Source organism: Lemur catta, chromosome X, assembly GCF_020740605.2.
Source record: "Lemur catta isolate mLemCat1 chromosome X, mLemCat1.pri, whole genome shotgun sequence".
In the NCBI taxonomy this organism is placed as follows: domain Eukaryota; kingdom Metazoa; phylum Chordata; class Mammalia; order Primates; family Lemuridae; genus Lemur; species Lemur catta.
The window spans coordinates 58,646,141-58,667,227 of record NC_059155.1 but is presented as its reverse complement, the minus strand read 5'-3'; the positions used below and the strand labels follow the sequence as shown (position 1 = coordinate 58,667,227).

Here is a 21,087-nt window from a genome sequence, read left to right as displayed (position 1 = left end):
AGAATCTCCATACTGGCTTGGGTAAAGTTTATTTTGGATAGAATCAGGGTAAATGCTGGGGGAAGGGGCAAGGTAGTACATTACATATTAAAAAGATATGAGCCCACTGTACTCATCAATCCTTCATCCAGCCCAATCAGATAACTTATATAATATGCCCCAAATCCCAGGTTATGGACCATTTCTGCCCTGGGACATTCAGAACCATGTCCACCCAAGCCTCTGTGGAGATGGTCATCATTCCAGGTATGCCTGCTTGGAGAAATTTTTATGTAGCTCTTGGCCTTTTTATCAGTATTGTTCAATTAGAAAAGAGCCTCATAGGAGATTATTAATCATCTGAAATATCAAATACTGCTAAAAAGCTATACAGAAAACGACACCCTAACCAGTAACCTGCAATGAATCATCCACTTAACAGACATTACCTGAATCCTTACTATGGCCTCAGCTCTGGGTTAAGTTGTGAGGAAAATACACAAGCATCTAAGTAAAGCTTTCTCTGTTAAGAAACCATCAGGTTATGGCAGAAAGGAGGGTATATTAATTACAGCAAAGGTGCCTCCCCACATCAGGTGCCAATCAACCATTCTGACCATCCCTCCACCCACTCCCCCAATGTAAAGCATTGTATTCAGTGCTGGGCTGAGGAGAGGCAAAAGAAAACAAAACAAAACAAACAAACAAACAAAAAACACGCTTAGTATGACATAAGGCAGCTTGTGATGTGCTGAGAAATAATTTTTTAGAGCCCTCAAAACTAATCATAATATAATTCAGCCAGTATATCTCCAGTAACCCACCCTAATGAAGCAAAAGCCATGCATAAAGAACTATTTTAGCATTTAACATCAAAATGATCTTGCAGCAAGAGTTTAACATCATAAATTTGGACTCATTGTGATTGAGTATAAAATTATAGACAAGTGTTTCAATGAGCGTACATAAAGCAACAGCTCCAAGTTGTCCCCTGCTGGTGTCCTGCTTGACAACACACTGTCTATGCCAAACCCCATGCCATTGCTCTGTAATCCAAGAGGCCATCTTTACTCTGTGACTGCTCAGCCTTAAGCCCTTCTATTCATAGGCTGGAATTTAGTGAAAAGCAAAATTTAAATGTGGGATATTGGCCCCTTTTAAGGACAGGGATTTCATCAAGGTGTGAGAGCCTCCAGAAACAATCTCCAAGCCTGGGTTTACTGGCTGGTCAGATCTGGCACCTGTATGTTGCAATTCTGAACTCCTGAGTTTAAAGGCAGCTTGGCTGCTTGCGTATGGGGTAGGAGAGAGGAGAACAAGCCCAAGGAGAATGAAGAGAGTGGGCCATAAGGTGGATTTATTGGCAGGGGGAGACTTGATAGGGTTCACCTCCCCTGTGCTTCCCCATCCCCAGAAGTTAAGGATGATCCCTGAATTAGTTTAGTAGCTGCCAAGCAGTATGACACATCTCCAGGAGGGTGGGCTTGGGCTGCGATGCTGCAGCAAGGATCTGGGAAATGCAGACCTCATCAGAGATTCTGGTCTTTGGAGGGGGCTAGGTGAGATCGTGTTCTGCAGTATTATTTACTGCTGGGATGTGGTGTAGGTGACAGAAAAATGCTGCAGATTCTAGAAAATTCTGGGTGGGTCAGTGTCAGTTGGCAAAAGAAGAGGGAATAGTGGGAGATATGGTCTGGGAGGAGATGGCAAGAGGAGGGGCTGCAGAAGGAGGACTGCCATCCACAACTGCAGCATTATGTGTGTGGGAGATAAATTCATTTGACATATTTCAAATTAGGTTTATAGACGTTTCTCCTCTCCCAGCCCCCACCCAACAGTGGCTTAACAGGTGGTCTTCTCAAATTTTAGTTGCAATTGGCAGTATATTGGCATCTGAAGTCTAGGTCTGACTAAGATGATGGTTTGTATGTATGTGTACACGACTACAACCGAGAGAGCTTCTAAAGTCTCCGGATGTGGTGGGAAGGGTGCTGCGGTAGGGACCCGCTGTTCTCTTCGCAAGAGAATCTCCCATGCCTAATGTCAGAACGCTTTAGGAGGTGGAAAAGGTGTGGGTGTTGAGGTTAATTTCCCCAACCCAAGACACACACACACACACACACACACACGTTAGCAAGTTTGGTTAAAAAAAGAAAGAAACTCCTGCCGATGCTTGGAAAATCCAGCTAAAAGCACAAGGCAATCTCCTATTGCAAAGGCGAGCCAGCCAGACGCCCAGATAGCTGCGGAGACCAAGGTAGCCTCCACTCCCTTCCGAACGGGCAGCCCGGTTGCTGCTGCCAGGGCACTCGGCTTGCTCTCGGGGCTACATCTGCAGTCTGCCGAAAGCCAGGGCTCCAACCCTCCCTCATCACACTCCTTTCCTGAAGCATCCCAAACTCTACTCAACGGCCAATGACTCTGGTAAAGCTCAAAAACGCAAAACCCGAGGAGGGGGCAAATTTTACTGCAATCCATAGGAGGCTGAACCCCCCTCCACCACCTCCAGCCACCCCCACCCCCCACAGGCACACCCCAACCCCGTACCGCTTAAATTCTTTTCCCAGGTTAGATAAAAAGGATTACTTGCCCACTGAGGCTTGGAGATTGGGGGCAAGAGATTGGTCCGAGGTTAGGCTCACCTGCTGCTGAGGTGAGAGAGTAGACACAGGATGGAAGCTGTTAGAGCAGCATCACAGGGCTGAGTGGTTAGGGGGATTGCAAAGACCCTCAACTTCGCCTCTGTTTTTTTTTTTTTTTTTCCATTTGCGTCACTAAAGGGTTAAACGCGGCTGGGCTCCAATCCCCCCCCCACGTAGCTCCAATACCCCTCCCCTTTTTGTCGCCCCCCCCTTCCTGCGCGTCGCTAGGAGGTCATCAAGCGCTCTGCCCAGTCCGCATTCGCAAGCCCCTCTGCTTCCCGCCCATCGGACCCGTGGCTGCTTACGAAGAGGTGTGCGCTCACCGAGGGGCGTGTTCCAGCAAAGGGAGACGCCGAGCGCCCCCCAGTCAGACCTCAGAGCGGAGCCAGCCATGGAACACGGCGGGGGAAAGTTTGGCACCCTGCGAGGGGTTGTCGGACTGGAGTGGGCGGGCCGCCCGAGGGTACTTTAGCCCTCCAAGCTCTGGGGCGCGGGCTGCCCAGACCTGAGGTGGTGTGCAGCCATGGACCGCGGAGCTGCCGCGGCCCAGGGCACTGCCGGGGCTCAGGATGGAGAGCAGACCGCGGAGTCTCCGGAGCCGCCGCCGCCGTGGCCGCCGCCGCCACCGGCTCCGCCGCCGCTCCTCCAGCCTTCGCCAGAACCGGCACCAGAGCCCTGTCCAGAGCCTGCTCCAGGACCCTGTCCGGAGGCGACCTCAGAACCAGCCCTAGAACTAGACACAGAACCGACTCCAGAACCAGCCCCAGAGCCGGCCCCAGAGCCGACCCCAGAACCAGCTACAGAACCGGCCCCAGAGCTGACCCCAGAACCAGCCACAGAACCGGCCCCAGAGCCGGCCCCAGAACCAGCCACTGAACCGGCCCCAGAGCTGACCCCAGAACCAGCCACAGAACCGGCCCCAGAACCTGCCACAGAACCGGCCCTAGAGTCCTGCCCTGAGGCAGCTCCAGAGTCCGGTCCGAAGCCCAGTCCAGCACCATGTCTATTGCCATGTCCAGTGGACACTCGAGAGAAGAGTCTAAAGACCCTGTCATCTCCATCACCTCGATCGCCAATGTCGTGGTCCAGAATAAAGGTAAGAAAAAGATCCCCAGGAGCAGGGAAAGCAACAAGGCGAGGTCGGATGGTTATGGAGCTTGAGGGACTCGGGGTACCCCTTGCATCCCGTTTGGCTGCCACTGGCTGGCCAAGATGCTAGGAAAGATGTAGGGATGGGGGAGACCAGGGGAGTGGGAAGCGGTTGGGAGGCGGGAAGCAACATGTGGGAAGTGAGAGTGGGCTGTTTGGGGCTAGAAACTGGGGTGACAGCAGGGGGTGAGAATCATAGCAGTTTTCCCCACGGGGAGAAGCGACAGTGCTAGTGAGCGCCAATAATCTTGAAAAAGAGGAGGAAGACACCCTCGGGGGGGTGCAAGAGATCTGGAAAAGTGTTTGGGGCTGGCCCCAGTACACTGCGGACTAGATTGAGTAGGGGCGGTGGGACACACCTCTTAGCCCTGGTCACTGCTGCAGAGGCCCAAGCTGCGGAGCTGCCGCCTGTTTGTCCCCCTCCCTGCCACTGAGGAGGGGGCACCTCAGCTTGAGCGCAACTGGCAGCGCTCCGGGGAGGTGCCCGGCGCCTCTGCTGGCTGCTGGGCGCTGCTACTCCCTGTGGAAATAAGGGGATGGGCGGCGCCCCCGCGCACTGCAGGGGAAGGGCAGGGTTCGCCCGGGAGGAGGGGGAGAGCATGCGTGTGTTGAAGCCACCATTCCATCTGTCTGCAGGATTTCCCAGCAGGTAGGTGCAAACAGTGATACAATGATGCGCAGTGTCTCAAACGGGCAACTGGAATCCCGCCCCAGGGCCAGTTGGAATGGTACAGGAGTCCTGGTTTAGAGACACGCAAATAGGAGTTGGTATTTGAGAGCGTGTGAATGGGAACCCTCCTCTCTACCAATCTACAGCGACGCCTTATAAACCAATGCACATAGCGGGGGGGGGGGCAAAAAGATGAGTGAAGAATCCTCCAGCACTCACCCAGAGGGAAGGAGGGAGGAAGAAGGTTTTCTGTATTTGCCTTGGACCTATGAAAGCCCATCTGCTCGTCAGCGGGAGTCTGTCTTTCCTGCTTTCTCCCTGTTCCCCCTACTCTTCCTTTCCCCTAAACTTCGTTCCACGAAACTGTGAAAATCATGATAATGCATTCATAAACCTCAATTTAGCTTCCCCTGAAGGAAAACACACATACACACACACACGCACATACATACACACAGAGAAACAAACGAATAACACAACACAGCAACAATGTCTGTCCGTCCTGCCGCCTGGCAGAACGTAGCGACATGGCTCAGGAACCTTCTTCTGTGGACCGCACACTTGTAGAATGGGGACTGTAGTGGGGAGGGAGCAGAAATGGGCATAACGAAATGGAAGCGCAGGTTGCTTACTGACTTCTGAGGAGGGAGGCTTGAGTCTGCAAAATATCTGCAGTGATAAACGACTGAAAAAGAGGAAGGCTAAAGCGAAAAGTTTCACAGAAGATAAGTGCAGAGGTTTAAAAATAAATAAATAGGACGGTAAGGGACCCAGACAAATTAAAAAAAAAAAACACCCCGTTCTCACCAGGGGGTGGTGCAAATGCCCTTCCCTGCGGTGATCTCCAGAAGGGGAAAGGAGGGGCCACTGGACAAGGGAGATCACCCTAACCCAGTGCTTGCTCTTGTCTTTTTGGAAGAGTTTGCATTAAGCAGGTGGGAGAGAGACTAGCCAGAATCACCTGACCTGTGGCCATCTTAAGAGACATTTCCATAACATGGCTCAGAAACGGACACCTGGGGGTGTAATTACTAGGATGGCCAGTGAATACATCTCCTCTTTGGCCTCTGGAAGGCTTACTGGGGGCCCAACCTATGCATGAAAAGTATCCCCCAGTGTGAAAGCATCTCCTACCAGTTTGACAGGAAAATGTCTGTTGCCAGACAGATGAGGATCAAGCTAAGGGGAATCAGGTTTGATTCTTCTACATAGTGCCCACTCAGACAATTGGCAGCACTGGCAGGGACCAGGACCCCAGGGGTTTGATTTTGTCCTTGGTAGATCCAGACATTTGTTGAATCACTTATCTGTAGGATGGGGTTAAGAACCCTGACCATCCATCAAGAAGGCCATGTAGATTAACTAATCAGTGGCTCTGGAGGATTCTGAAGGATACAAAGGATCTGGGTAAATGCTCAAATTGCTGGGAGCCAGACCCTCTTACAACACCCTCAATATCAGTATGCTCTCTGGTGCAGTTGGGAACATCTGATCTTCAGTGACAGAATCATTCTCTGCTGCACCCTACTCAGACAAATAGCACCTACAACCAGCTGGCTTGCATCTTAACATTCAAGGCAAACAGGTTGCCATCTTAGCTGGGGTGGCATTGTTCTCAAACACTGCCTCCGTTAGGCAAGCTTGATAAAAAACAACCATACAACAAAACACACACACACCCTCACATACAAAATCTCAGGGAACAAAACAAAATACAGGTCTCATCACACAGTGAAATCCTACATAGCAGCCATGAAATTAGCCCGATAATTCAAAGGATGAAATGAGCAAAACCAAGCATTTGAATGTGACTGCAAGTTTCTCCCAGATAATTTTGCTGACTGGTATTGCAGTAAAAAAGCAACATTTACCAGCCTGTACCTGTTCTCTTTTTGGGTTTTCAGTAAGGTTTCAGAACCTGCTGGTTACAAATTCTATGCCAAGCATGAGGGTTGAGACTGAGAAAAGGGGGATCATGTTTCCTTTCCAAGTAGCTACCAGGGTAGCACAGTCTGTGAACCAAACATGTCTATTTCCTTCCTTTCTAAAATGTTTTGATTCCCAGGAAATGAGCCATCGTCTCCCACCTGGTGGCAGCAAGTGTAAATAAGGATGTGTGAATTAGTTCTTTAACAATTGTATAACTCTCTTGGGGGGAGGGGGCTTATATGAAGTAGACCCTATTTGTTTCTCTTCTCTCAGTTGTGCTTGAAGAAAGACAGTATATATTTTATTCATTGAGTTTTGACTAGGTATGAAATTATAATCACACCATATGAGGGATTGGTGAAAATCTTGGGAGAAATACACTTTTGTTTCTTTTATTTGTGGGGGAGTGAAAGGGGTCTGTTTATCCCTCCTGATGACTATACAGTAATTACCACTATCCCCAAACCATGACATAACAGTTTTACACACAAAACTGACATTTCTTGCACATATTTTCTTGCAAAATAGCAAGCATTTGTTGATGATGTCTGGTAATTCTTGCCTGAATATTTTATTATCTTACCTATTTCTGAGCTTCTCAAAAAAGGAGCCATCTTTTTCAGTGCCTAGTACAATGCAGCCCCCCATGTTTTTGCTCAATAAACACTTGCTGAAGCTTGAAACCTATCAATTCCATTTCCAGCAAAGTAGAGGCTGCTGCTGTGAATGAATGAAAATTCGTTCTCATTGGTTTTTAGAATGAGAAGTAAATGCTTATTTAAATAGCCTGAATATATAGCCCTTAAGGAAATGCAGTCAATCAATCTTTCTGTTTTCAGAGTGGATATTGGAACCATAATTAAGAGGGAAATTACTAACAATTTTTTTAAAAGGCTTGGAAAGTGTCCTTATTCCATGCAGCCCCGACAGCAGCAGACTAATGATATTGTTGGCTTCAGGCATAATAATTTTTTTTCTAAGTGAACAGAGTATCTGCAGTAACCGTAAACAGCTTTAAGATTATAGATTCGAATGTTTAACCTGTTGAAGGTTAGGATTAAATTGCTTTCTTTCCTCTTCGGTTCTTTCCCCCTTCCTTGCCAGGCTTTGATGATACCATCTGATTTATTTGGTATATTCTGAGAGCTCGTAAGCATTTGCTGCAGGATGTTCTAGAAAAGAAAATGAGGTATTTATTTGGTCAGTGGTCTTTCCTTTCTGAGAGTAAAATTCTTATGCGTTTTTTTTTTTAATCTCCACCCAGAGTTTCTGCAGATCTGCAGCCCAAAAGGCTGAGCATTTATCCAAAGTGCTTCCAAGGAAAGGAGAAAAAAATCCATAGAGGCCAGGAAACCATCCAGGGACATTATAATAAGGATTATATAATCCCTTCTGCTCCTATAGCACTTTACAGTTTACAGAATGGTTTCCTCTGCATTATTAACCCTTTTATTTCCCTGAACAAGGCAGCAGAGTGAAGAAGGGCAAAAATGAAACATGACGGCTAATAGGATGTTATGATTAAATTATCTATTGTGGATTTTTAGACAATATCCAACATGTGGCTTTCTGTGACACATAGGATCCTCATTTGTCTAAGAATAGTCTTTTAGCTGACATTTCATCAGCTCTGATATTTTTTTCCAAAGCAGTGATTGCTGCTCTACTTCTGGTGCTCCCAGAGGAGGCTAGCATAGAAGAGGAACCTGAGAAGGAAAGAGAAGAGGCAGAGACCCTGAACTGATTACTCATGAAGACCTTTTTTTGTTTTTTGGGGAAAGGAAATAAATAGAAATCCTGCTAAAGATAGGGTTGCCCAACCTTTCCAATGCCCACTGACTGTAATTCTGTCAGTGGAAAAAAAATAATTTTAAGGGTTAAAAAAAGAAAGCAAGCAGCCATTCTAAAGGAAGATGCCTTGCCTTCACCAAAGCAAATAGACCTTCTTCTCAAAATAGAAAAAACAAATTTATGAATTTTTTAAAAAAAATGGACAGTGACCCCAGATGATGAAACTTATCTCTCCTCTGAAAATTATTTTAAGTAAAAAATAGACAAAAAGTTCTAAAGGAAGGTTCTCCTCATCCTCATCAAAGCCCATGAAGCTTATATCCTCCAAAGAAAATTTTAAAAATGAATAGAAAGAGAAATCATCTTAAATTAAGCAGTATTTTTAACCTTAAAAAATTCATGAAATATATAAACTTTATTTGCACTCCACGGCCCATGCCCAATCCCTTGTGAAAATTATGGGGGCAAAAATAAATCTTCCAAAGGGGAGGTCCACTAATCTCACCAAAGCTCCCTAATATTATTTCTCCCAATTACATAAAATGTCCAGAATAGGCAAGTCCTTAGAGATGGAAAGGAGATGAGTAGTTGCCAGGGACTGGAGGAATATTGGAGGGGAAGTGGGAATAATGGCTAAGGGTACAGGGTTTCTTTTGGAGGTGATAAAAAATGTTCTAGAATTAGAGTGATGATGGCTGCACAACCTTGTGAATACACTAAACCCCACAGAATTGTACATGTTATGAATTTTATGTTATATAAAATGTACATGAATTTTATGTTATATAAATTACATCTCAATTTTTAAAAATAAGTAAAAGAAAGAGACCATCCCATCCCCCCAAGCTCAAGATAATGAGCCTACTATGCTCCCACAAACGAATTGAAAAAGAGAAATTGGAAAAAGGAACTAAAAGAAAGGGAGATCCTCTTAAGACAGAGCTTCCAACCTCACCAAGGAAAATAACCTTTATTTACCACCCCTTCAATTTTTTTTTTAAGAAAAACAAACAAAAGGAAATCTTTCAAAGGGCACTCTCAAAATCATCAAAGTCAATGAAATTTACTAATCCTCCCTCTAGATACACATATTTTAATTTAAAAAGAAAGAAATATTAAAGGACAGGTCCCTGGTTGTACTAAAGCTCTTGAATTTTTAATTCACAGAAAGGGAAAAATAGAAACAAAAGAAATGCCTCCCCCAGATTACCAAAGAACATGAAACTTATTCTTAAAATACAATTTTTTTAAGATTTAAAACAAAATTGAGAATGGAAAGGTACTTGTGTTTGTGAAGGGGATATTATTATTAATGAAATAAAAACAAAATCTTCTTAAAGAAGAAAAGTGCTTCAGCCTTACAAAGACCCATGGATTTCTCATAAAAACACAACAAATGCAATTTTTTTAAAAGAAGAAAAAATCCTTCTAATGGGAATTAACCCAAATTAACTCAGACTCAAAAGCTTTATTCTTTTTAATGTTATTTTTTAAAATTAATTTTATTTTTATTGATATATAATAGACATACATATTTTCAGGGTACATGTGATAATTTAATACATTCATATAATTTGCCAAAAGCTTCATTCTTAATATAGGGTTTTTAAAATTTACAGAATAAATAGCAAAGGTAGGGGAGAGACAGAAAGCCAAGAAAGTCCTCTTAAGTAAAAGTGTCCCCAGCCTCAAAAAAGCTGCCTTTTTTTCCTTAAAACAAGCAAATACATTTAGAATTGGGGGTGGGGAAGAAGCAAGAACTTGAATAGGATATTTTAAAAGAGAAATCTCCTTCTTAGGGAATGAAGATGCCCCCAAACTCACCAAAGTCCTAAAATATTTTTCTCAAAACAAAAAAGAGAGGCGCGGAGGGGAGGGGAAGAGGGGCCAGGGAGAGAGAGGAAGAGAGGGACAGGAGGGAGAGAGAGAGAAAGAAACAGAGAGAGGGAGAGAGTGAGATGGAGGGAGACAAAGAGTGAGGGGGAGGGAGAAAAGGGGAGGGAAAAGAAAGGAGGAAGGGGAGGAGGAGGAGGAAGGAAGGGAGAGAGGGTTGAGGAGAGAGAGGAAGAAAGAAAGAGGGGGAAGGAGGGAGGGAGAGGGAAAGGGGAGAGGAGGGAGCAAAGGAAATAGAGGACGACAGAAAGAGAGGAAGAAAAAAATAAATCAAGGGATCATTTTTTAAGGTTGAAAGGAAGAACTTCTCCCCTAGAAAGATGCACCAACACCTTACTGAAGAAACTGCATATTATTCCTGATGATCAACCCACTCCACTCTCCATGATAAGGAGAAAAAAACACATAAAAGTTCTTTCTCAAGCTTCTTCAAGGAGGGAGATGCACCCAATTTCACCCAATCCCAGGGACCTTATTTATCTTCCAGACTTTACTATTTCTTTTTCTTTCTTTTTTTTTCACTATTTCTTTTTGTTTAAAAAAAAAGGAAAGAAAAAGAAATTTATTCAAGGAGAGATGTTCCCAATCTAATTTTGTCCCAAATAAATTATTTCAAAGGAAAGGAAAGAAAGAAAAATCCTACTAGGAAGGGCTCTCCAACCTCATTAAAACAAGTGGCCTTTGTAGGTCCTCTCAACAAAACCTATTTTTTTAAAAATGGAAATCCTCCAAACTTAAAGAGAGGTGCACCCTCAACCGCACCAAAACAAGGCATCTTTTCCCTTGAGATATTTTCAAAGAAAAAAACCCTTCCATCATAACAGTATCTACTAAAGTAAAGTAAAGATACTTTCAACTTTACTAAAATCAATAGACCTTATTCCTCTCCACATCCAAAAGGGAAAAAAAAAAATTGAAAGAAAAAGAAGAAAAATCCTCCTAACCTAAGGCAAGTTGGTCATAATCTCACCAACACCATTGAACTTTTCTTCTCCTAAAGAGATTTTTTAAAGAGCAAAGAAGAGAGGGGAGGAAAAAGCCTGGCCTCTAAGAAAAAGTGCCCTCTCTACCCACCCTCTCTACAGACTGGTAAGTGTTATACAAAGAAAAGGTAATATCCCTCTCAAAGGTGCCAGTGAACCTTAAATTCAGCGCCTAAGGCTGAAGGGTGGTTTAATCCTAGGCTGGCCTCCCTCTGCCCCTGGCCCATTTCCTGCTGCCCTCCCCATTAGCCAGACACAGGCTGTGCTCTCAGGAAAGGCAAACCCTGTCCAAGGAAAAAAGAATTAGGAAGGCAAACCTGCTGGGGAAAAATCATACCTCTTTCCCAAAGCAAACAGAAATGATTTGAGGATTAGCTGCATCATTGTTACCCTCTAATACTACAGACAATCAAGAGTTGATGATAAACAGTGACACTCTTGCTATTAACTTCCAATTAGATACAGGCCCCTACCTAGCAGGGAAGCAGCATTAGCCAATTCAATAACGGGAGTGAACCATTCTACAGTGGTTTTCTCATCATGTGTTGGCTTCGATGTCTATTCTTGTATGGTGATAAAGGGCTTGATTATTGAAAATCCATAAAATTTGCAAAGTATATTTATAAGAATAAGACACAATAAGACTCAATTAATGTTTTCCAAATTTTTAAAATTCATTTGTTTCTTACAAAATTGAATACCTGCTCTGTGTGCTATGCGCTCAGCACTGAGGATTCTATGGTGAACAAAATCACATAGATGAGACTTTCTTGAAGCAAAACTGATAAATGAGAAAACCAATTACCAAAACAAATATACAGGTGGTGATTATTTGTTTTACCAGATGCTTTACTGAGGTATTCGCTATTATAGTCAATTATCTTAGCAGGGCTCCCCAACCTATGGTGAGCTGTATAATTATTTCATTATATATTACAATGTAATAATAATAGAAATAAAGTGCACAATAAATGTAGTATGCTTGATCATCCTGAAACCATCCTTCTGCCCCATCTCCTGGTCCATGGAAAAATTGTCTTCCATGAAAACGGTCCCTGGTGCCAAAAAGGTTGGGGACCACTGCCTTAGCATACCTCTTCTTAAACTAAAATTCAATATAGTAAAATAAAGGAATGTATGCTAATTTCAGAGAATGTGGAAAGTCAAAAATGCTTCCTAAAGTAAATAAAAATCATCTAGCACCCCACTACTCAGAGATAATCACTGTTAATATTTTGCTATATTTTTCATTTATTTTTTTTGAATATATGCTCATAGTCTGCAGTAAGACTTTAGGGAATGTACAGTTGTGTCTCTGGTTTCTCCCTGCCCCAACCACATCCCCCACTCTACCCGCCCCACACACACTTAGTTATTAGATCATGTTCATTGTTCTACATTGTATTTAGGAAACATTTGTTAATTTTAGCTTAAAGTTTATCTAGTCAAAGTTCTGTATGATCTGATTGGCAAACATGTGCTTGAAACATAACTTTTCAGGGATGTATTTGCTATGTAAAGCAATAAGAGTATAGATTTATGTAGATACAATTGTTGTGACTGCTCCCATATACAAAAGGTGGTTTGATCTCACGTTTACTTGCTGCATTTTCTTGGACACTCAGGTTTCCCTTGTCCAGCTAGTTTTTGTAACTTGGCCTCAGAGAAGGAAACCGCAAACAAAATCCACCTTTTTCCCACTGTCAAATTCCCAAAAGGAAAATCTAAATTTCTTTGGCTCCATTGAGTCACTTTTAACAATATGCCAAAAACAAAAAATCCTAATGGCCTTGTCTCTTGAACACAAAGTTACCTTTATCATGCTCAGCTGGGTACCTCCTACCCAGAAGGGAAATAAGTGTGTGTGAGGACATTAGTGATAATTATAAGGAGGTAGAATATTCAATTCATCCACTTTTCATTAATCAAGTGTGCTAGAAAATTGAGAGAGTTAATAAACTGTATACAATCCAACCAAGGTTGAATCGGTGATTTAAAAGGCAAGTGTAATGCATTACTAAGTAAGATCAGCATCTTCAGCCTTGCCTGTACTCTTTAGAGATTTTCATCTTCCGAAGCATTATAGGCATTTACTGTTTAAGCCTCTTGCTTTAAAGAGCCTGTAAAAGAGATATTGGCCCCTGAGGACAGGGATTCCTAACCCCAGTTTTCCTCAAGCACAGGGGTAGGACAAGAGGCTCCTAAACAATATTGCAGGATTCTGAGAGACTGGCTTGATGCTTCACCTGCCCAGAGCTTTGCACTGTTCTTTTGAAACGAGGCAGTGGGCCTGGGGACTGTGCCTGGCCCCTGCCTCCAGGAATAAGAGGGGGATCAAAGTACCACTTCCAAGACTCAACTAGGAACATTCACAATCCTGGATGTTCATTCATTTGCCTTCTCTGGCTGCTAATGTCTCTACCTATTCTCTTCTGGGATTTTAGCTTAAGGCAGGAAATGAAAGGTACCTGCTGAGTAAGATTTGTTAAGCTAATTGTCTGTGAGTAGAGAGACTTGAAACTGGGAAAGTTTTCGTTAACCCTGGGCTCTGTCAGTTGAGTCCTCAGTGTTCTGAGGTCAGCTCCAGCATCATGGCACCATCCTCTGAACCCCAAATCTAACAGTAGTTTCTGAGTCCCATTATATAATGACCTTGATTGTTAATTTTCCCTTGATAAGTGTCATTTGCATTTATTATGGACCTTTAACATATTATTTCATGGTTTATTCACAACACTGTACATGTCTGTTGCAGAATAAAGGAAAATGTGATGTAGCCTTATTAAAACAGCTAAGCATAAACAGTAAAGAGGGAAGTAAATGAAGCTAAAGAATAAGATTCTTGATTTCAGAAAATTAACAAGTTGGTACCCTTCTCACTAACCTCAATTAATGCTTACTGTGACAATTTCCCTCCTGCCGGGCTTGAGTAGAACATAACTTTTCTCTTACCCAGAATTTGGATATTTCTGTCCCTTTCTTCTCTTCTTCACCTCTAGCAGCAAACTACTTACTCCGCTTGACTGTTAAGACTAATTAAAATGATAGTTTCGACATTGCTATGGTCTTCTCTGCTTTAATTTACTCAAGTTGGTGACAAGATCTCCAGGACTTTTTTGGGGGATGGGGGGAACTTCACTTGGTTTCATTTGGAATCAAAGCACGAATTTTAGTAGCTCTCTTCATGGTTTTCTTATTATATTGCTTCTCACTAGTGAGTCCTCTGTTTTAGGCATTCTTGAAAAAGCCTTATTTTTCCTTTCCACAATCCCTCACCAGCACTTAATTTTTTTTAGTTCCTCCATCTTTTCTTTTAATGATGGAAAACAAAGATAGACATTTCTAGACAGCTTGACAGTTTGCTTTTTTGTTTCTTTTGTTTGTTTGTTTGTTTTGTTTTGTTTTGTTTTGTTTTGAGACAGGATCTTGCTCTCTCACCTGGGCTGGAGTGCAGTGGCCTCATCATAAATAGTTCACTGCAACCTCAAACTCCTGGGCTCAAGCGATCCTCTTGCCTCAGCCTCCCAAGTAGCTGGGACTACAGGTGTGCACCACAATGCCCAGTTAATTTTTCTATTTTTTGTAGAAATGGAGTCTCACTCTTGCTCAGGCTGGTCTCCAACTCCTGGGCTCAAGCCTCCCACCTCGGCTTCCCAAAATGCTAGGATTATAGGTGTAAGCCACTGCACCTGGCCCTGTTTGTTTCTTTTTATCCAGTATTGTACAGCATCATTGTGAACTACATGCAAACATATCTGCTAATTAGTCCAGTAAGTGTTCAATAATTAGGTACTTGGTGTTTTAAATGCTTTATAACGTTACATATTTGGAAGATTGTTACATGGGCATTGAAGAGTGTTTTAGTGATATTTGAAGGAATTGGTTGAGGTTTTTAGATGGAATGGGAATGTATTATTGCTTTTCCAACTTAAATAATGGAACAAAGTTTTCCACTATCCAAAATTCACCATCTAACTAGTTTTCAGCGATGGATTATATTCAGATATGAGGGATTGCCTGATAGAAAATTAGCTTTGATATAAGAATTTTAGGGGAAGGAGCATGATGGCCAAATAGAAACCTCCATTGATCGTCCCTCTGCATGAACACCAAATTCAACAATTATCCACACAAGCACATACCTTCACAAGAACCAAAAATCAGGTGAGCAATCATACTACCTAGCTATTTTTTTAAATTTTCTACCTAGCTTTAACATTATATCAAGGAAAGAGGCACTGAAGAGGGCAGAAAAAACAGTCTTGCATTGCTTATGCCACCCCTCCACCATCCTCCGGCAGTGCTACACCCAGTGTGCCCAGAGGAGGGAGAGTGAAGTGATTGTGGGACTTTGCACTGAAACTCAGGGACGCCCTGACAAAGGAGAACACAGCACAGGGCAGAATTTTACCTGTGCCAACGGAGAGAGCATTTTGAGGAGACTGGCCAGAGGGAAATCCTCTACCCCAAAACCTGAGTACCTGCTAGTCTCACCACTGGCTGACAAAAAGCAGCCTGGGGCCTGGACTAAATTCATAAGGCAGTCAGGCCACAAAGACTGCAGTCCTTGGGCAATTCCTGTGGCTGTGCTGGCTCAGAGCCAGTGGACTTGGGGATGCAAGTGACCCAGCAAGATACCAGCAGCTGTAGCCAGGCCAGTTCCTGTGTCACCCCTTCCCCAATTACAGGCAGCAGTGGCTCAGGATGAGTCTCCTTCCACCTGGGGAAAGGGAAGGGAAGAGCTCAGAGGACTTTGTTTTGCAACTTGGGTACCAGCTCAATCACAGTAAAATAAAGTACCAAGTAGACTCCTGAAGCCCCTGGGTCTAGGCTTTAGTTCCTGGATGGCATTTCTGGACCCACACTGGGCCAGAAGGAAACATGCTGCCCTGAAAGGAAGGACCCAGTCCTGGCAGGATTCAACACTTACCAACTAAGGAGCCCTTAGGCTTTGAATAAACATCAGAGGTAGCCAGGCAATAGTCACCACTGGCTTCGGGTGAGACTGGGCTAGCTTCAGATGTGATCTGGTTGGTGCTGGTGGCCATGGGAGAGTGACCACAGCACTCATCCCCCAACTCCAGCAGCCCAGCACAGAGAGTAAGGGAAGAGAGTGAGAGACTTGGCCTGGTAATCCAGGCAATTCTCTTGTGTCTTACCCAAGGTCACCAAGCAGTACCACCAAGAGTCTGCAAGAGTCACAGCATTACTGGGGTTGGGGCACCTCCAGTGCTGATATGGCTGCAGTGACCAAAGATTTAGATCACAGCAATCAATTCCCTTTGAATATCTGGAAAGCTTTCTCAAGAACGACAGGTTCAAACAAGCCAAGACTGTGACCATTAAAATAAATACCTAATTCTTCAATGCCCAGACATCGATGAACATACAGAAGCATCAAGGACATACAGGAAAACATGACCTCACCAAACGAAATATTAGTAAATAAGGTGCCAGTGACCAATCTTGGAGTGACAGAGATAGGTGACTTTTCAAACAAAGAATTCAAAATAACTGTCCTGAAGAAGCTCAACGAACTTCAAAACAACATAGAGAAGGAATTCGGAAGCCTATCAGACCTCAAAGAGCTACAAGTAGAACTGCCATTTGATCCAGCAATCCCATTACTGGTCATCTACCCAAAGTAACAAAAGACATTCTGTAAAAAAGACATCACTCGAATGTTTATAGCGGCACAATTCACAATTGCGAAAATAAGGAGACAACCCAAGTGCCCATCAATACATGAGTGGATTGATAAAATGTGGTATATGTATATCATGGAGTTCTACTCAGCCACAAAAAGTGATGGTGATCTAGCACCTCTTGTATTATCCTGGATAGAGCTGGAGCCCATTCTACTAAGTGAAGTATCCCAAGAATGGAAAAACAAGCACCATATGTACTCACCATCAAATTGGTATTAACTGATCAACACTTAAGTACACATATAGTAATAACATTCATTGGGTGTCGGGCAGATGGAGGGGATGGGTATATACACACCTAATGGGTGTGGTGCACACCGTCTGGAGGATGGACATGCTTGAAGCTCTGACTCAGCTGGGGCAAAGGAAATATATGTAACCTAAACATTTGTACCCACGTAATATGCTGAAATTTAAAAAAAATTAAAAAAACAGAAGCCTAACAGAGAAATTTAACAAACAGATTGAAATAATGAAAAAAATCAAGCGGAAGTTTAGGGGAAAAATGAAGCTATTTGAAGTAAGTGGGAACAATATATCCTCCTCAAACCTAGAGAGAAAACCAGTATTAAACTAGGCAGTGACAGTGAAAAGTATCAGTAGAAGTGAGATTATGCTTGAATTGGGCAGGTGAGGTCAGGACCAGGGAATCATAGGATGCAGACTAAAATATTGTGGAAAATAAAGTATATGGAGCAAGTCCTATTGAAATGTTAAAGGCAACTGACAAAATTTTGTATATCATCTGATTGATGACAGGCAACCATTGATTAGTGTAACATGACTGAAGTGGAAGGTTGGCTGATGGGTCATATAATTAAAAAGTATCCATCTTTCAATTTCTTTGTATGCCAAATTCCAATTTAAACTACAAAAGCTAAAAATGGGAGGAAATAATTATATTATCTAGTGTCCTTTTTCCTACTGCTTTGAGCCTTCTTTGATCCACATTCCACTTTTATAAGAGTCTGATCTGCTTTCTTGATGACATTTTTCCTATTTCATATCACAGTGTTTTCTACAGTAAAAGTAAGAAACCATGATGTGAATACAGTGGAACTTTGTATCTTCAGTATTATAGTCCCATAGAATGTCCTGGAAAGAGCCTTTGGGGATCAGCTAGTCCAGTGTTTTTAAAACCTTTTTAGTTGTAGAATCTTATATTTTTCTCAATGAAATCATAAATGAAAGCCCAATATTTAACACAAAACAAGTAGTATTTCATTAGTCCTCTTCCATGCTAAAGTGGGTTTGTAACTGACTTACCTTCCCAATTGTTTATTTTAGGCTAATAGGAGAGTGAGCTTGCACTCCCTGTTTATTACTGGCTCCTTAACAAGGAGGCTGGTGATGCAGGAGAACATTGGACAGGAAAAGGAAACAAGTCAGAGTTTAAAATTTGACCTATAATATTCCAGAAAGTAAATAATACTCTCAGAAACATGGCCATTCTAGAGAGCTCCTCTTTCCCCTTCCTCCATCCTAGAATGTCTTGCAACTATCTCCTAAAGTGGGTTGTTGTAACGTGCACTGCCTTTGCTGGTAAGAACATTATTATTATTGGGGATTGTGTTCCTGACCAAGAACACCACACCAAGTAAACTGTAGATATAACTAAAAATATATAGTAAAAGCAAATATATAATTGTAAGTCTCTGTAATCATGTAAATCAGCAAAATTGTTCTAAGTCCTATAAAATGGGCATAAATGTGCCATGCACATTGATTTTGCAGGGGGCCCCAGTGTACTATGAACTGTACATGAAGCACATAAAAGAGCCAATTCTACATAAATTTAATGTATTGTTTATTATTCATTTAGAATTTATACTCTGCCTAAATCCAGAAAGGATATGAAGTATCTTAGAAAATTAAATGCATATAAAACAGGGATAATTAAGCACAAATAAAAACAGGGCAAAGCCAATTCAAAGCAGTGGTGAATGAGACCTAAAACTAATAAGTGCTGGTTATAATAAACCGTAATTACACATTTAATTAGCAGTACTTTTGTTTGCTGCCTTTGGTGGTTGAAGGACTTTGGGGAATGATTTGAATGACTCAGGCCTCTTAAAGTTGGTATCCGAGGAAGTTTGAGCTGATGCAATACGTCTTCCTGTAGCATGCTGCAGCAACCACAAAATGAAGAACTAAAGGTTGCCAGGATTGTGGTATAGGTGTTAATTAGCTGTCCTAGAAAGCTGCAGCTTGGGTTGTTTTGGTGCCTTGCATTTTTCTAATATGCTAATGAATGTGTCTGCGAAGCATGTCAGTATGGAACTTTCTCAAATAAATCCTTGTTCCATGGTACCTTGTAGCCAGAGGTTCAAGAGTTTGACTCTTTCTTAGATTGAGAGTCACTTCACTTTGGTTCTAGTCATGATTCCCCTTTAGATGGCTGTGCAACATGGGGTAAATTTCTTAATCTTTCCCTGGCTTAGCTTTTGTGTCTCTTAAATGAAGCCAGCAGTCTCCTCCAGCAAGCCTTCACTGGTATCTCATCTGGGCTAGATCCCCTTCCCCTGGGCTCCCATAACACCCAATGCAAACCTTTGCTTCTCATTTGCCATATACTGAGATTACTAGTTTATGTACCCTATCAGGCAGTAAGAAGGGCCTAATGTATTGTCTGCCACTCAATAAATGGTGGTGGAACTACCTTAAAAGAATATCATAAAAACTGAATGAGAAATTAGTTTTTAAATGCATATTTAAAAATAAGAAATATGCAAATGCTAGCATATTTTAGTATCATTTGCATTAATATATGTGCCATGATCTTTGCTGTCATCATTTTCTATTGTTCAGGTATGCAGATAAGTTTCAATATATTCACCCCTCAAAACATGGACTTAGCAATTCAGGTGCATTACCAGTAGGTGATGGTAGGCAGGGCTGCCTCATATCTTCCCAGAGGGCAGTAGATTTTTTCTAACTCACACAGAGGCACTCTGTGCACTAGGAGCAGCCCTGTATTGATCATGTGGTCTTAAATTATTAGTCTTCAGTCATAAACACAGTTAACTTTGATAAAAGTGAGAACGACGTGTTATCTAGTCCATTCTTTAAAAACAAAACCAATGGAAATTTATTAAAATAAGCACAGCAACACTAAAGAATATTATACTTAAGTACAGTATAGAGAAAGCAGGTTTAAACAAATAATTAGGTACCATTTGGTACCCTTTTCGCTAATCTTAACTCTTGATCAGAATTTAATCTATTTATGGTATTCTTTTCACTTTAATTGAAAAGCTCTTAACTCCATTACCTTGGTGTCAAATTTCTCCTGTAGCTAGCACTTGAATTTGGAGCTAGGTGTCAGTAGAACTATTCCGAGGCTCTCCCTTTTTTTGAGGACTGAGAAGCAACAGCTAAGCTCTGATGTTCCTTTGGCAGTCCAAGTTTTATCCAAAATAGCTTTCTACTAATTACAGGAAAAGCTTTAACTTGTTTCACCAATGCCTTTGATCAGATTAACACCCTGAACTTGAAAACAGTCTGGTCAGGAAAGAGAATATGGAGTCTCTGCTCAGACAGCAGGGAGCCCTAGTAGTCTTGTTTCCAATCAGAAGGGACAACTTCTCCCTTAAATGAGATAGAAAACTACTGCCCTTTCTAGAATAGCTGCAGGACAGGATTACCACATAAAGTTGAACAGATTGTACACTATATGAGGATGCCATGTCTAAGGGGACACCTTTCACATCATAGACACCATGGATATATATATTTATTCTGATCATCTGACAGATGGCAGTCAAGTGTCTTGATCTGACAAAATTGGTATATTGTGAGAATTTTCTAACAAATGGAAGTAAACTATCTTTAGGAAAGGGTACCGTTTCCTGATGTGCCCAAAGAGGGATGACTCTGATATTAATTCCTTACATTTAAATACAATAGCTCCTTTAGCAACTCCTTAGAAGCCTATAAACCATATACTCAGAACTGATTTCCAAAAGTACATATTCTAGTCCATATCACATTTAATATGGGCATCATTTTAGAGAACATGGGATCAAGGTCAGGCTTAGTGGAATATTATTAGAGTTCAGTTTTGGAAAATTTGAATTTGAGGTATTTGTGAGACCAGAGCTCAAGATGGTGATTAGAGAGAAAGGCCAGAACTTAAGGGTTAAAGGACAAAATTGTGCATGTTTTGCCATAAAAGGTAGGCAGAGTGGAAAATGTCTCTGTGTCCCCCACCTGTACTGAAAGCAATGAAAATAAATTAACAGGATCAGATAAGGGAACAGAGATAGCAGTGGGCAAATAATGTTTGGCAAAATGGGTAGGGAAATAATACTGAATTAGAGGTTGAGGTATTCGAATAGAAGAGA

At 42.2% G+C, this 21,087-nt stretch overlaps 1 protein-coding gene across 2 annotated transcripts in view; it reads left to right on the top strand.

Annotated features, from left to right (window-relative positions):
- The first annotated feature begins 3,084 nt into the window (after positions 1 to 3,084).
- The window catches only part of DGKK (diacylglycerol kinase kappa), a 106,912-nt gene continuing 88,909 nt past the window's right edge, over positions 3,085 to 21,087 (top strand). Inside the window, exon 1 of one of the 2 annotated variants that reach the window (XM_045538465.1) lies at positions 3,085 to 3,717. In XM_045538465.1, coding sequence (XP_045394421.1) covers positions 3,145 to 3,717 — 573 coding nt within the window. In that variant the 5' untranslated portion in view covers positions 3,085 to 3,144. The remainder of the gene's footprint in view (positions 3,718 to 21,087) is intronic. The other variant, XM_045538466.1, reaches the window with a different exon arrangement.